The following is a 16,026-nucleotide window of genomic DNA, read 5'->3' as shown; positions in this document are numbered from 1 at the left end:
GAACGATCATTTTGTAAAACTGAGAGTATTACTCAGAGCTCCTAATTTTGAGGTGTTTACGCAATTGGGGCCGATACTGATCACTGTGCATAGAAATGTGGAATTATCTCAAAGTTTTCTACAAGTTTTCTAATTAAAATTTAAGGGGGTTTGAATGGTTGAGACCTATTAAAAAGACTTACCTTACTCTGTGATGAATGGGCTTTAATTATTCAATGGCAGAATACAGACTGAAAGTTGTGCTGTGGGTGGTTTCTAAATGGAACATGTACAATATTTTTTTGTTTAGAAATTTTCAAAAAAAACTCTCTCGATATTTTGTAATTCTGCATCAGGTACAGTTATTAGTGGAAACCAATGACTTCAGATCCCTATAGATAAAACTTGAGTGTATGTCTACATAGTGTGTATACTCTAACTGTGGGTTATCTGGCAGCAAATCTGGACCACAAAATGTGACTAAAGCCTTGAGAAGCCTTTGCAGAAAAAAAGCTGTAATAATGTGGTGTTTTTGAGGGTTTAGGCCAAATTGTTTTTTATGACAATAGATGGCAAACTCTGGAAAGAAGCTGCATAGTCATCGTACAAACACAAAGCCTAAAGGCCCTTACACACTAAACAATGAATGTGATAGCAGTAACCTTTAAACCCCCCTAGTGGTGGGGAAAATTTATAATAGCTCTATTAATTCAGGAAGTTTGGAAAAAAAAAAGTTTTGCCCGATATGCGAACGTTCTTGAAGGGACTTTCCAAGCTAAAGTATTGATGATCTATCATAAGGATTGGTCTTTAAAGGACATTTACCATTAGTTTACTGATGGTAGCTGTCTCCTAATAAGAAGTTCCTGAGGAATATCGTTCCTCAGGACTTCTTTTATTATAACTCTATAGGCTGCAATCACGGAATTATAGATATATAGAAGTCCTGAGGAACTTCAGAAAAACTGATGGTAGATGTCCATTAAATGCAGGTTGCTGGAGTTTAGCATACAACATCCCACAGTTCTGTCACTATAGGGAATGGAATAGCAAATTTTTAGTAACTTGACCATTACACAGAAAATATAGCCAACTGCTTCCTCTTACTTTTTCTTGGAGAACTCTCATCCAATGCTGGTGATCCAAGTCTGGTGACCTATTCTATGGATATTTTATCAATATTATTAGCCTGGAGAATCCCTTTAAGCAATACTTGAAATAATTCTATATGATCGGGTTCAGAAGTGACAAAGCAAAAAGGTGCAAGCACATAGCTGCTACGTTCTACACCTTACATGCTTTCTGGATCGTAATACTGCTGCAGGGAATATTAAAATCAGTAGTAAATCTTTTATGATTGGCTTGTATTCCGCAGGAAGCCATCACTTCCACAGCCGTAACATCTTTCATTTAGCATCACAGTAAATACTGGTGACAATGCCTCATTAAGCAGACATTAAGAGTCTGACACCAGACATTTACATTGGAAGGTGAACACTTTCTTAAAGAAACTCTTCTCCAAACTTCCTCTCTCTATGATGGACCCTAATATAAGGTATATCTGTTATAAGACCCCATCAAACCTATGTCTGATTTAGTAAGGGATGATACAGGACAGCATATCACTGACCAGGAAAATGAATGATGGATCACATTGGACTTTAGAGAATAAATCACATTGGAAATGCTAACCTTTCTGTCTTCTTGACACCCATCCATGTTATCTGTCCACCTGCTCCTTTAGCCTCTGTAGTATAAATATAACTGATAGCCCAAAGTAGGATTAGATTCTTATCCTCCCAGGTTCTGCCATAGAACATTCACAAATCATCTTAAGATTTGGCTCCTCTGAGTGATGGATTCTACAATCTTTTGATTGATTGCGCTGGAGATATTGTTCAGACTTGAAAAACAAAATACTTTTATCTTGTAGACACATCAACCTCTTGTAGTTAGCAAATGAATTTAGTTTTTTGTGTCACAGTTCTACACCGGTTGTGGAGAATTAGACGTTTCTGATACTAGAGAGATGTACATATGTTAGGTAACTGGAATAAAGATGGTTAGAAGAAGGGACCAAACTAACAATGGCCCATCTCTAAAAGGTCTTTCAAAGATGACCATCCAAGAACATTATTATTCCTTCTATTACGGCCTTAAGCAGAAGGGAAAGTAAAGTAAAATAATGAGGAGTGAGAATAGAGAGTACTGTGAGAGTATATATAGTTATGGAGTTACGGAGTATATAGTTACGGGACCCAAGACTTCTAGGGCATGCAAACCACTCATCAAATGTTATACACAGAAGGACCTGCACCCTTGAAATCCTCGAATATCGGTTCATGCTCCCAATACACATTGACACAAGAGCCATTTCATGACATTTAAAGGTCCTCGAAAGGTACTGAAATCGCAGTTTGAAAGCAGGCAGAAGCGATGCATCTTCCATTCCCCAAAAAGCTTATTCTTGCAGCATATGTAGGAAGTGATTCCAAACTTGTAGGAGCTATATTATTCATAAAGTCCAGGGCTCATGATCTTAACCCACCCCTGCTTGTTAGCTGCAGATTACGAGGTGCAGAACACAATTTTGCAGTGATGGGTTGACTAACCCTATTGAATTGGCTGTTAATGTAGTGTTTATGTAAGTTTATGCTGTATGTGTGTATATGGTGTGTGTATATGCTGTATTTATATTTGGTGTGTGCATATGCTGTATGTGTGAATATGGTGTGTGCATATGCTGTATGTGTGTATATGGTGTGTGTATATACTATATTTGTATATGGTGTGTGTATATGCTGTATTTGTGTATATATGGTGTGTGTATGTGCTGTATTTGTATATGGTGTGTGTATATGGCGTGTGTATATGCTGTATGTGTGTGTATATGTGTGTGATTATGCTGTATGTGTGTGTATATGGTGTGTGTATATGCTGTATTTGTGTATTGTGTGTGCATATGCTGTATGTGTGAATATGGTGTGTGTATATGCTGTATGTGTGTATATATGGTGTGTATATGCTGTATTTGTATATAGTGTGTGTATATGCTGTATGTGTGTTTATATGCTGTATATGTGTGTATATGTTGTGTGTATATGCTGTATGTGTATATATGATGTATGTATATGCTGTATTTGTATATATTTATATATTAGTTTATAAATGTGTGCATAAAGAGTGTATAAATGTGTGGGATTGTAACTCCATGTTAGTATACAATTATGTATAATTTTGAAGTCTGCAATAGAGGCCTGTCTCTCCTAGTTATGCCCCTGTATGTATATATCACCTGCTCATCCTTCTAATCTTTCTCAAAGTTTCTAGGTAGAACCTACAAGTCTTCCCTCCCTGAAATCACAATATGAAAACTTTTTAAATAATTCTATTTCTCATCACACAGTTCAATCTACAGACCCTTTATCTGGTTAATATCTCCCTAACCTGGTAAAATGAAAGAGGCTAATAACAGAGTGACGACCTAGGGTTAACCACAAACCTGGTAGAACATAATGGTCCATTATCTATCCGACGCGCTAATACAAGTATTTGTAACATTTTAATGATCTTTTCCTATTATGTTTATGGCTCTTATTTCTCATATTAAGTAGTTAGAAGAAGAAAAATACATCAACACTTTTCAACCTGACTCAATTATTCTACATGGTAAAATGTTCCTAATCCTATTAAAAATGTTGTGCTGAACCTATTTATGAGCACATTATAAGGGTGTTAGTCACACACATGCTGTGTATTAAAATTCAGCTGTTTACGTAGCGTGATTAGTTAGTAGCTGGGAATGCTCCATGTGACATATCAGTGTAATTGCTATTTTGCTACTTAGATTTTCAATTCCCCCAGAATTTTTTTTTCACTGTTTTTCATTATCATCATCATTATAGCCATGTTCCACTTCACCTTTGGTACCAAATGGGTAATACTGATTCTCTTCTCATTCACTGAATCTCTGGCTCTGAAAATAACTCAGTATAGACTGTCATATCTACCGAGTTGTGTGCGCACTAAAATAAACCTGTTCGAAGAAAATAATGATATCCCAATAGCTAGGAAAGAAGACTGTGTGCAATACTATTTATTGGGAGACCGTTTGACTTTACGCTGCATTAATTGCAAGCAAAGAAAATGTAATTGTTACTAGATTTATGACTTTTATTAATTCATTGAAAAATTTGCACTATAAAACATTTAAGACTTTATATGTGGTTGCCTCCAAGAAAACATTTTAAAGGTAAAAGTGAGTAGAAAATTATTGTATATAAATAAATACTATATATTTATATAAAAAAAACTATAAAATCTCACTGAAGTTCCAGTGACCAGTTGGTCTATTTTACTAAGAAGCAGTAATAATATTGTATTCATCCATGTGACCACTGAGTAGGTGGCGCGTCATGAAGCAACTGCTCAGGCAGTCCTAGTCTTTGACCATTGGCCATAGACTTCTATGGAGAGCTGTAATATGATGCTTCAGTCATTTTAAGAAAGAGGGAAAGATGAAGAAAAGAAAAGAACAAACCATTTTTGTTCAATAAGATAAATTACAAAAATGTTTGTACTTCTGATGAAAGGGTTGACCACTTATAGAAAATTTTTAACAGGGTAATCATTAGACTTCAATAGTGTCACTCATATTTTCTTACATTGATAAAGTTACAGATGCGACGTTTCGTTGTGAACCACCTTCATCAAGGCTTGATGAAGGTGGTTCACACCGAAATGTTGCCACTGTTTCAATAAACTTTACCCTTTGGAATTTGGGATTTTTGGATGAAGGTGGTTCACACCGAAACGTCGCCACTGTTTCAATAAACTTGACCCTTTGGAATTTTTGATTTTTGGAGTGCTGCCTACAATTTTTTTAAACTTTACTACTGAAGTATCTTGCCAGGATCCATGAAGGTTCTGCTCCCCCCCCCCCCCCGTATTGAGCCTTTTCTCCACTGTGCGGACTTGGTTTTCTTTTTGGTACATTTTTTGTGAACTAATATTTTAAATGAAACATTGGCAATTATTGCAGTTTTTTAAATAGGAGGTTTATTTGTGTATTTGTAAAGCATCAAAAAACTGTGATGGAAGAAACAACATTTTCTCTTACACCGAACTGTCACACATCCTTCTATAAATGTAAGGTCAAGAAAAATTGATATTTTAAGACCACATCTTTACTTTAAATAAAGGGGATTGTGATTTGCTTGAGGTAGCATTTTAAACTGATTCTGTCACAAGTGTCTGTGAACGAAGTTGTATCCAGGTGAACCCTGAGATGAGCCATTAATTGCTAATTCTATATGATTTGTTGAATTTTAGTAGTTTTGTAGTTTTCATTTCGACTGTAAAATCTATTGGTTCTCTTGATGGATATTTTATTAAGGAAATGTTATCCACCTTGTGGTGTGTTAAATATCTTTGTCTAGGACTGAAACAGCCCTTCTACAATTGTAAGGTGATTGCCAAATTTCTGGCTCTTTGCTCCCAGGGCTGGGATAACGGGCACAGAATAGACACAGACACTTGGTCATAAGCTGTACTCAAATCATTGCGTTTATTTCAAAGCAGGCAGTTGTGTATATCAGAACAGAAAAATCCTTGCAGGGGACATGAAAAGGTGATAAAATGCTGAAATACTTTAGGTTAGCTCGAATGTATCAGAACCTCCCCTTTAAGATATTTTCCCAAAATGTTGATGAACTATGCACTGCTTCTCTTTGGGGCCTTGTTCTCATATAAACAGAATGTTTATATTATCCTAACTACAAAATATACTGAGAATGGCTCCAAAGGCCAACAAGAGTCAAGGAGAAGCAGGGAGACAAGCAAACAGATTGCACAAAATGACATGGCTGGACAGTGGATAACATGACCCCCAGCTAAGACAAGATGGCGGCTGGGTGAACAAATATGGTGTCTGGAGAGAAATATGATATCTCTTGTATGCTGCTTCCTTGAGGTTCATCGACACTGTACAATCTACATTTTTTACTCAATTCACACACATATAATATACATGTAGCAGCTGCAACATTAGGTCCCTGAAAATATGTTTCAGATCACATCAGGTTTGTGGTTCTTTGTGGTACAGAATCTGAGATATGGGCATGAATTGGATTTTTATCTGTAGCTCACATTGCCAACTACTTCTTTAGCTACCAGTATCTTCAGATCTTTTGAATCATAAGTGATCAGAAAAATGGGATTCTCATCTATAATGTGGGTTTGGGACTTGATTTATTTATTTTATTGGGGCGATCTATCAGACATGTTGTTTCTTTTGCTCCTTTTGTTTTTTAAGTTGCAGGCTTTTGTTACTCCGTTATAACATTTTGCCTATGTCTGATCTCTAAATTTTACACAATTTTACTGCAATATGCCCCAAAATTGGGATTTTTCTTTAGATATCTGGATTTTAAAGATATATTGGGCACAATGTTAAAAAGTTCTTGTGCAGCTACTGTTTTTTTCAGATCTTCCAAAAACTGAAGTATATATTTTACAGTAATTAAAATATTCCTTTTTGTCGAACACTAGCATAGCACACACAGCTCAGCTACAGCAACACATTTACATGCACACAGTCCTGCTACATCCACACAGCTTTTCTACATCTATGAATTCCTACACATAGCTTTGCCACACACACAAACTCACATGAAATAGGAACACAGTCAGCACTCCTATGCACACACACATTGGAACATGCTGGGCACTGCTATACATACTAGGAACTTCTATATACACTAATCATTGCTATGTACACACACATAGGAAAACACTGGGCACTGCTATACACACTGGATGCTTCTATGCACACACAAACACTTACACTGATTGGGCACGGCTACATACAGTGGACACAGCTACATACACTGGACCCTGATATGCACTCACTGGGCACTGCTATGCAAAGAAACACACACACCAATTCTTCTTACCATGTCCCAGCTCTTAGCTTCTTCTCTGCTTCATCCCTGGCAGCAGGAGGACAATGAATGTGCGTTTACATGTAGCATTTTGAAATGCAATATAACAGCTGAGAAGAGGAGAGTTGCCTGTTAACATTGTGTTAACACATGAGTTTTGTAAATGCAATGTAAAGAGCAATGTAATCAGACAAATCTCCTCTTCTCAGCTGTGGGGATGGTTTGAAAACACACGTGTTAATGCCACATGTGAATGCACCCTGAGTTATGTAACAAGGTATGTGATCAGTCACATGCTTCTGACATCACTCCAGGTCGTGTAGGGAATAACCATGCTGGGACACGCAGGAGAGGGAAAGAGTGTGAAGCACTATGTCAGCGCCTCACCCGATCTCCATTACAGTCGTCAGAAGGTTCTGGCAGTGCTAGATCCTCCTGATCTTCAGACTATAAGATGCAGGCACTTTTTAGCAAGATGTTTTCTTGAAATAAATTTCATCTAATAGTCCAAAAAATACAGTAACTTTAATAAAACGAGTGGAAAAGTCTCATGTTTTGGCTCAAATATGCAAGTGCATGGCAGATATAGGAAAGAAAAAAAAGAAAAGCCTAAGATAAGTGACCCCACAAGTGTCTTAGCTTTAGGAATGACAAAATGATATAGAGCAGGAGGAGCTGTGCAGAGTATACACAGAGGGAGAGTTATCGAAGCTGCCTGGCGTACATTCCTGTATTCTTTTTACGGTTGGTGGTTTGTACATACACATGTGGTGCATATACATAAACCACAGAACTGATACTCAATCAATTTCAGAGTTATATAATATGCATGGGGAAGGATGATAATAGCCATAGAAGTTGGTATACCATGCTTATTACTGAAACAAAGAGTACCAATGAATGTAGAGCCACCTAAAGATAACACAATTATTCCTGGTATCATACATTACACATAAATCACATCCTAAACATAACATAGAACATAAAATACTGAATAAACGCCTATAAGTACAATACAACTTGATAAATAATGTATCTAATGTTCACTTAGTAATTGATTATATTTCCTTTACCATTTTTTCTGCGAAACTACAACTTCAGCTTCTGATTGCCAAAGAGGGATTCATATCAAAGAACATAGCACCCATCCATCGAGATCCAGCTCGCCTCTTCATGTGGATCAATAATAGAGAAATGCAGCTGCCCTTCCTTACATCAAGCATAGACAACAGCCAATTACCACAGCTACAGTACAATTGTTTTCTCCTCAGGAAAGAAGAAAAAGATTGGCCTTCATCTCTGCCGCTTGAATCTGTCTTCCGTCTCATACCGCTCTCCCCATCAACCTACAGCTCCCAACAATGAACAAGAAAAGACCGACACAAAGTCAACACATTAGAAAATAAACTTAAGTAAAATAAACTCAACTCTACCAAAGTAACGCTGACAGCATTGCTCCTGTTCAAGAGGGAGTGTGGCAGGAGGATTTCTAGTAATCTTCAAAAGGAAATTATCCAAAACCTAAATAACACTCCACATGTTTGTGTAAAATGTCATTAAATCTCCGCTCGTTAAATTGCTCAATTGAGCAGAAAAACAATTGATGAAGAACTCCGATATTCACCTCTGCTCCACAGCTCCGATATTCTACAGGTTTTATGAGCATATTGTTTACTATACTATGTACCCCTTATAATAAATGTGTATATCATATACTCGCTCATCACACACAGCATAATAATATAATAAAAATTATCTTCATCATCCCCTTGAAGATCAAGAAAAGGATGGGAAAATACTTCTTTTTCTGCCTTAATTGTAATAATTTTCTAATTTTGATGTCAAGTAAAAAAAACTTTAAAAATTTTAGTTTAAAACTATTTGTTTTAAAAAAATGCAGAAAATGTTATATTTGCCCAATCAAGCAAATTCCAAACTTCCAAACTGTGGTACAATGGTTTGTACATACAAAACATTATGATATTTTGTAACCACATATTTGAACAAATTGCATATTTCCATAATTCAAACAATAAAATTAGTTTTCTGAAATGTGAATACCTCTTTAGGGTCTCTATAAGTGCACAACAGAATTATACCAGAATGTAACCAGAAGTGAACATAATGGGGCACATTTGCTTACCCAGTCCGGTCGCAATGCTACATCGCATTGTCCAGCGAGGATTCGGGTCTGCCGTGATTCACTATGGTTGTGCGCCCAATTTCCAGCAGGTGTCGCTGCTGCGCTGAGGTCCATCGGAGTTCACCTTCTCCTTCCTGGTGCATGTAAGTGCTTGATCTTGCAACACAAATCGGTTTTTAAATTCAGTGGCTTTTCAGAATCCGTCGGGTTGTCCGACGGCCACGCCCCCTGATTTCTGTTGCGTGAAAAACGGCGCCGATGCAACACAATCCGATTGCGTGCGCCAAAATCCTGGGGCAATTCACCTCAAAACGGAAATATTCGGGAAACCCGACGAAATTGCGGCATTCGGACCCTTAGTAAATGAGCCCCAATGACTCTTCCTTGTAAGTACTTGCCAAACTCAAATTACTTTGTCACTTGTCTTACACTTGTAAAATGTAAAAGTAAAGTCACACCATTCAACTCTGTCCTCCAACGACTAACCGAATCCAAATTTACACTTAATAGAATGTACTGTCAAGAATGGCGCTGCTGTAGGTGGTGTGCCTCTGTACATAATAGTGGGGCTGACCACTAATGCCTGTAATATGCAATTTGGTCAAATATGTTGTTACAAAATATCATAATGTTTTGTATGTACAAACCCATAACAAAATATCGAGTTTCGTAGGTAGAATGCAAACGTAACCTAGAATCTGGAGAAATCCTGGGGTCATCTTTTTGTTGCTTCCATCTAACCTCTGCTATGTGCTCGGAGGAGGCAGGCGACTGCTATAGGAATAGTGTTATCCGAGATTTTCACAGGATTATGGGTAATCCTACAGTGTTTCATGGCAATGCACAAGAGTTCAATAATAAATATGACTCTTCTATATCTGTATCTAGAGTTTACCCATCTTCAAATAACATCCCCTACTAGGGATGACCTTCACTGCTCATCAGTGTGCAGAGTAGAGGTTCTTCACTTAATGCTTACAACTGACTTGTCTCGTTCACCTGTTACATCACATTCACTCCAATAATGCACTTACCTGGAAAATGAAGTGACACACTGTACAAAAATAGTCTCATTTCACTTTCCGATATAAAAGAAATAGTTAATTCTGTTCCCTTGGAAACTAACAGCTATAATGAAAAGCTAAAGGTCTCTACATAATGCCTGATACAAGGTCTCTCTAATTCTAAAGCTGATTTTCTTTGCTACAATAGGGGTGATGTGTGTTTTCAATATCATCTTAAGCTTTCATGGCAAATCCTTGAAGCTAATCCAATAAATAGAGCAGTGGAATAAAAAGCATATATGTTTGCACATTATGAAAGAGGTTTAGTGTACCTGTGCTCTGTCTTTATAGAAGATTTCAAGAACAAACATCTGCAGATTGTATATATATATAGTATATTACAGTAAAATCTAATGCCTCTGTGACATCTATAGAGACTGTGACATAAATGTGTACTGTACCCTTGTACAAGGATGTGTTTTCATCCTATTGCTGTTATATTACTGATGTCCATTACTTTTGTTCTATAATGTCCCTTTATGGAGTAAAGGTGCGCTTCCACTCACTTCCATGGGACTGCCCGAAATGGATGGGGAATAAAAATGATTTGCTGGATCGCGTTCATGCTGCAAATTGTGGGTTAGAGTCCTCAAACCTAAACTTTAGCTTGAACTTTGGGTTTTAGTAGAGCGTCCAGGCTGACCCAGAAAATGCTGAGCATCCCGTCAACCAGATTTTTACAACCATTGGTAACACCTGCGCCACCGCTAACACTGGCTTTACTGGCATTTAAAGGGTTTACACAATTGTAAGCACTGTGTAGCCAAACCAAACCAAACCTGAACCCAACTGAGTCCGCCTTTCCTTGTTCAGAAGTATATTGGGTGTAACCATTTGTCTTTTTTTCTTTTGGCAACTGTGATATCACTGTGTTCATCCTGCAAGGTGTAACAGCTTGTAAAGCTACAGTAGGGGGGGGGGGGGCTATGGCAACAGCCCCTCAGGTTTATTAGCAGAATTTTAAAAATTGGTTATGAAGGAAGGAGGCTATGGGTGACAAATATAAGAAGATTACCACAGTGACTGTGCCTGGATCTACACGCAAGTGTCCCTGGTTTATCAGACCTGATTTTGATGGTACAATTTCTCTTAGGAATGAAAAGAAGGTTGGTTTAATTAAAGATCCGGAAGGGGGCTGGCTTAGATTTTAACAGGAAGGGGACCCACTTGTCTAAGGACTGAGAAGGGGGCTGGGTTAGTTAAGGACTGAGGAGGGGGCTGGGTTAGTTAAGGACTGAGAAGGGGGCTGGGTTAGCTAATGACTGGGAAGGAGGTTGGGATATAACGTCTAAGATAGGGGCTGGGTAGGTAATGACTAAAAAAGGGGCTGGGTTAGTTAATGACTGAGAAGGGGGCCAAATAAGAAGCGGGCCAAGTTACCTATGACTGTTAGTGGGGCTGGGTTAACTAACGACTGAGAAGGGGGCTGGGTTAGCTAATGACTGAGAAGGGGGCTGGGTTAGCTAATGACTGAGAAGGAGGTTGGGATATATAACGACTAAGATAGGGGCTGGGTAGGTAATGACTAAAAAAGGGGCTGGGTTAGTTAATGACTGAGAAGGGGGCCAAATAAGAAGCGGGCCAAGTTACCTATGACTGTTAGTGGGGCTGGGTTAACTAACGACTGAGAAGGGGGCTGGGTTAGCTAATGACTGAGAAGGAGGTTGTGATATAACGACTAAGATAGGGGCTGGGTAGGTAATGACTAAAAAAGGGGCTGGGTTAGTTAATGACTGAGAAGGGGGCCAAATAAGAAGCGGGCCAAGTTACCTATGACTGTTAGTGGGGCTGGGTTAACTAACGACTGAGAAGGGGGCTGGGTTAGCTAATGACTGAGAAGGGGGCTGGGTTAGCTAATGACTGAGAAGGAGGTTGGTATATAACGACTAAGATAGGGGCTGGGTAGGTAATGACTAAAAAAGGGGCTGGGTTAGTTAATGACTGAGAAGGGGGCCAAATAAGAAGTGGGCCAAGTTACCTATGACTGTTAGTGGGGCTGGGTTAACTAACGACTGAGAAGGGGGCTGGGTTAGCTAATGACTGAGAAGGGGGCTGGGTTACCTAATGACTGAGAAGGGGGCTGGGTTAGCTAATGACTGAGAAGGGGGCTGGGTTAGCTGACAAATTAGAAGTGACTTGCTTAGTTGATGTATTGAGCCAGGAAGCCAGCCTCCTTCATCATATCATTGAAATGGAAAGGTAGAGAAGGTCCAGATATAGGTAGTAAGCAGTCAAATGTATAGGTACAGGAAGCCCCGGGGTTACATGCAAGATAGGTTCCAAAGGTGTGTTCTTAAGTTGAATTTGTATGCAAGTCTGAACTGTATATTTGATAATTGTAGTGCCACAGTGACAATTGTAGTTTTGAAATTTTTTGCTATAATTGGACCAAGGATTAGCAATAAAGCTTCATTACTGACACCTTACAGCTAATCATTACTTTAGTCTGGGACTAAAGTAAAGCATCCAGAGAGCTTCACCACAGGTCACAGTGGGCAGAGGGGTGTGTCTTTAACTAGGGGTCACCTGTCAGTCGGGTGTCCTTAAGTAGGGGACCATCTGTACTGGGTAGTTTTTAGTTTAATGGGTCGGATTTATTACGCGCTCCATTTTCTAGCACTTGATGTTGGCCAGATAAGATATATCTAGGGGCTTGGGCTACTTACTATGTCTGGTGAGGTGGTTACACTAACGACTGCCCTTAACAGTTCTATACCAGGTCCTGCCTGGCAAAGAATTGTGCTATAGCATGCACTTGAAATTGGAGAACAGGTGCAGGGTGTCCCCATTCCTCACTTACCCACTACAACACTCCCCCTACCCCTACCTGGCCATGTAGCAGGAAGACGAGTAATAAACACAAATATAATTGCAACTACGACACAACTTGCACACCGGTAGCCAGACGTACAAGCCAGGGTGTCCCACAGGAAAGTGGGAACGACCTTGGTTGTGGCACTAAATTTAAACTATGTCAGAATTATTATACAGAATTAGATACTTTGACATGTAAACAGTATGACTCAGTCTAGTCTAGTCTAAGCATGGTCTAACTTTTAGACACTATTAGGAAATCTGAACTAAAGGTTGGCGAGATTTATGGACAGATACACACTGCAGATCTTGTCGAGTCGCTTTGATCCATGCAAAATGAAAGTTGCACTGAATGTTTTTCTATACAAATGAAAAGTAATAAGGAGGAACTCTAACCAGAACATATGGCCACATTAGTAAACAGAGCAGGTCCATTAAAATGCTTAATAACGCTGCGCTGAATGCTGCCCATTATAAGCCCTAATGTACTAGGGATTAAGAAATACATTACGTTTTATCAGTGGACGCACTGCACAAAGTACTTAATCCAGTGTTAAATCCTCATTGTAAATCTACTGTCTGTATATAAACAGTAATTCTTCCCTTAATTCTTTTTTTTTATAGTTTTTTTTTTAAACAAATTACTAATTATGTCTGACAATTTCAGCTACAAAGGAAAAATGAAGAGAGGAAGGCACTCATACCTTATTATGTAATGGATTTATTCACGATTCTGCTAGAAACTAACCATTTTTATTCCACCAGTACATATGCACATGATATACATACAAAATCATCAAATGTATGCAATGGCTGATTTCATTGGACTGTAATTAAAAGTGATTTTTTTTTTATTTTAATTTTTATTTATGATAATAGAGCAATAATCCTGCCGTGGTCTAAGTGAGGTTCGTCGCATCATTTGCTGAACTGATGACCTTAACACACTGGATTGACGGTAAGAGGAAGCCCCCGTTTTGGCACATAAGGGGTTGTCCTGGTAACCATTTTGATGCAGTCAATAATAGGGCACACACTGTAGCACAGAGTGCAGCCTGTACAGCTGTCAGTGACAGTGGGCAAGTGGGTCTCAGGATCAAACTCGATAGCCTGGAAGAAGAAATAAATGGTTTCAATGTCAACATTACAAAGGTCACCAGTGTCCCAATTTGTGTCCACATTTTCATTAAAAAAAGCCTCTTTGAGACTTATGTAAAAGCTTACACTGTAGTCATGGAAACAATTTAGCTGAAGGAAAAAAAAAGAAGATTCCGGATAAAAAAATACATTTAGCAGAGACATGACTATAGGCAAAAACAACTAAAATAAAAAGAACAATGGAGGAAGAGAAACACACAATTCTAAATGGAACCCACGGTCGTTATTTTATGTGAACAATTGGATTAGATGTCACTTAACTTCCATGTTTTATGATGTTTTGGATTTTTTGTGCTGTTTTGGATTTTGTATGTAATAAAGAATCTTTAATTTAAAAAGAAATCACTTAACTTCCATACAATTAGACTCTAAATATTGTCTAATATCTGATGGATTGCTATCATAACAATGTAGAAGAGTTCATGATGGAGTTTAATGGGCGACTATTCTTCACGCACGTAAAAGTATGGGATCCAATACAAGTTTTATGGGGAAATCATTGATTACAATCTCAACAGTGAAGTGTGTTAAATTTATATGTTTTACAGATATTGCAATGGATGTGCAGGAGAGAGCAATTTCAGTGCTTCTACTCCAGAAAACGGGAGTAGAACCAGTGATGAATCTCCCCCGCTGTGTCTCACCACAACGTGACCGAGCTGGGCGGTCGCACTGCAACATTTAGAGCAGGTCCAATCTTTGGACCATTTTGTGGTCCAGCCGCAAAGCTTCCTGTGAAGAGGTGCGCCGCTCATTCCCCTTCTCCAAATAGCGTTTGTTCCGTGGTTCTGGCCCCGGGGGATCATGTCATATAAATGAGTCCTAAAATCCAGTGCGGAGCTGATGGCCAATTTAACTAGTAGGCACCTGTTATCTGATGTTTGATTATTTTCTTTATGATATCTATTCTATAACACATGTTGTAATAAAGTATACAGTATCATTTATACATACTGCTTACAATATTATATACATTATCATTTGTATATGTAATAATAATAACGTTATTTATATAGCGCACATAGATTACGCAGCGCTGCCCAGAGCTCTCCAAATCAGTCCCTGTCCCCCAGGGGGTTCACAATCTAATTAACCTACCAGTATGACTTGGAGTGTGGGAGGAAACCGGAGGACCCGCAGGAAACCCACGCAAACATGCAGATGTTGACATGGATGGGACTTGAACCCAGGACCCCAGCGCTGCAAGGCTGTAGTGCTAACCACTAAACCACCATGTTACCCATGTAAACCAAAAATGTTTAAAAAATCGAATAAAAATAAAGTCATTAACAAAAAATTTAAATCTATTCTAAACACTTGTTTATATTAATACATAGAAAGAGCCAATATTACCTGATATCCAGAGTCATTGCAGGTCATGTAGCACTTGCCACAGTTAATACACATCTCTTCATCAATCAGAGCCACAACTTGTTCTGTTATGTTTAGTTCAGCATAAGATCCAATATACTGCAATGCTCTGCCAATTACATCCTGCAGAAGAAGACAGAGAACATATTAAACTGATTTACTTTTTCTTCTGTAGGGTAATTAAACTACACACAAAATCACATTAAATGGAAAGACGCTCACGTGTGCTTCATTTTAAGTAACATAAAGGATGTCTAACTTTAACATCTTAAATGCCATAAGCGCAAATAAGAAACCACAGCATTTTTTTCATTTTACAAGCAATTATACAACTACAGACAGTCCCTGGGTTATGTACAAGGGTCTGTAGGTTTGTTCTTGAGTTGAATTTGTATGTAAGTCGGAACTGTATATTCTATAATTATAACCCCGGCCACAATTTTTATGGTCTCTGTGACAATTGGATTTTAAAAATGTTGGGTTGTCATAAGAACCAGGATTAACAATAAAGCTTCATTATAGACTCCTGCAATAACTGTTACAGCTGATTATTGTA

General features: G+C 38.3%; 1 protein-coding gene across 2 annotated transcripts in view; it reads right to left on the bottom strand.

Moving 5' to 3' along the window:
* Window positions 1-13,672: 13,672 nt before the first annotated feature.
* Window positions 13,673-16,026, bottom strand: part of DPYD (dihydropyrimidine dehydrogenase) — a 654,802-nt gene continuing 652,448 nt past the window's right edge. For both annotated transcript variants that reach the window (XM_072127199.1, XM_072127200.1), the window contains 2 exons: window positions 15,453-15,593; window positions 13,673-14,051 (listed from right to left, as the gene is read on the bottom strand). In XM_072127199.1, coding sequence (XP_071983300.1) covers window positions 13,881-14,051; window positions 15,453-15,593 — 312 coding nt within the window. In that variant the 3' untranslated portion in view covers window positions 13,673-13,880. The remainder of the gene's footprint in view (window positions 14,052-15,452; window positions 15,594-16,026) is intronic.

The sequence above is a fragment of the Engystomops pustulosus genome, chromosome 10 (assembly GCF_040894005.1).
Source record: "Engystomops pustulosus chromosome 10, aEngPut4.maternal, whole genome shotgun sequence".
In the NCBI taxonomy this organism is placed as follows: Eukaryota; Metazoa; Chordata; class Amphibia; order Anura; family Leptodactylidae; genus Engystomops; species Engystomops pustulosus.
The sequence above is the reverse complement of the archived record's forward strand: the minus strand, read 5'-3'. Positions and strand labels throughout refer to the sequence as shown.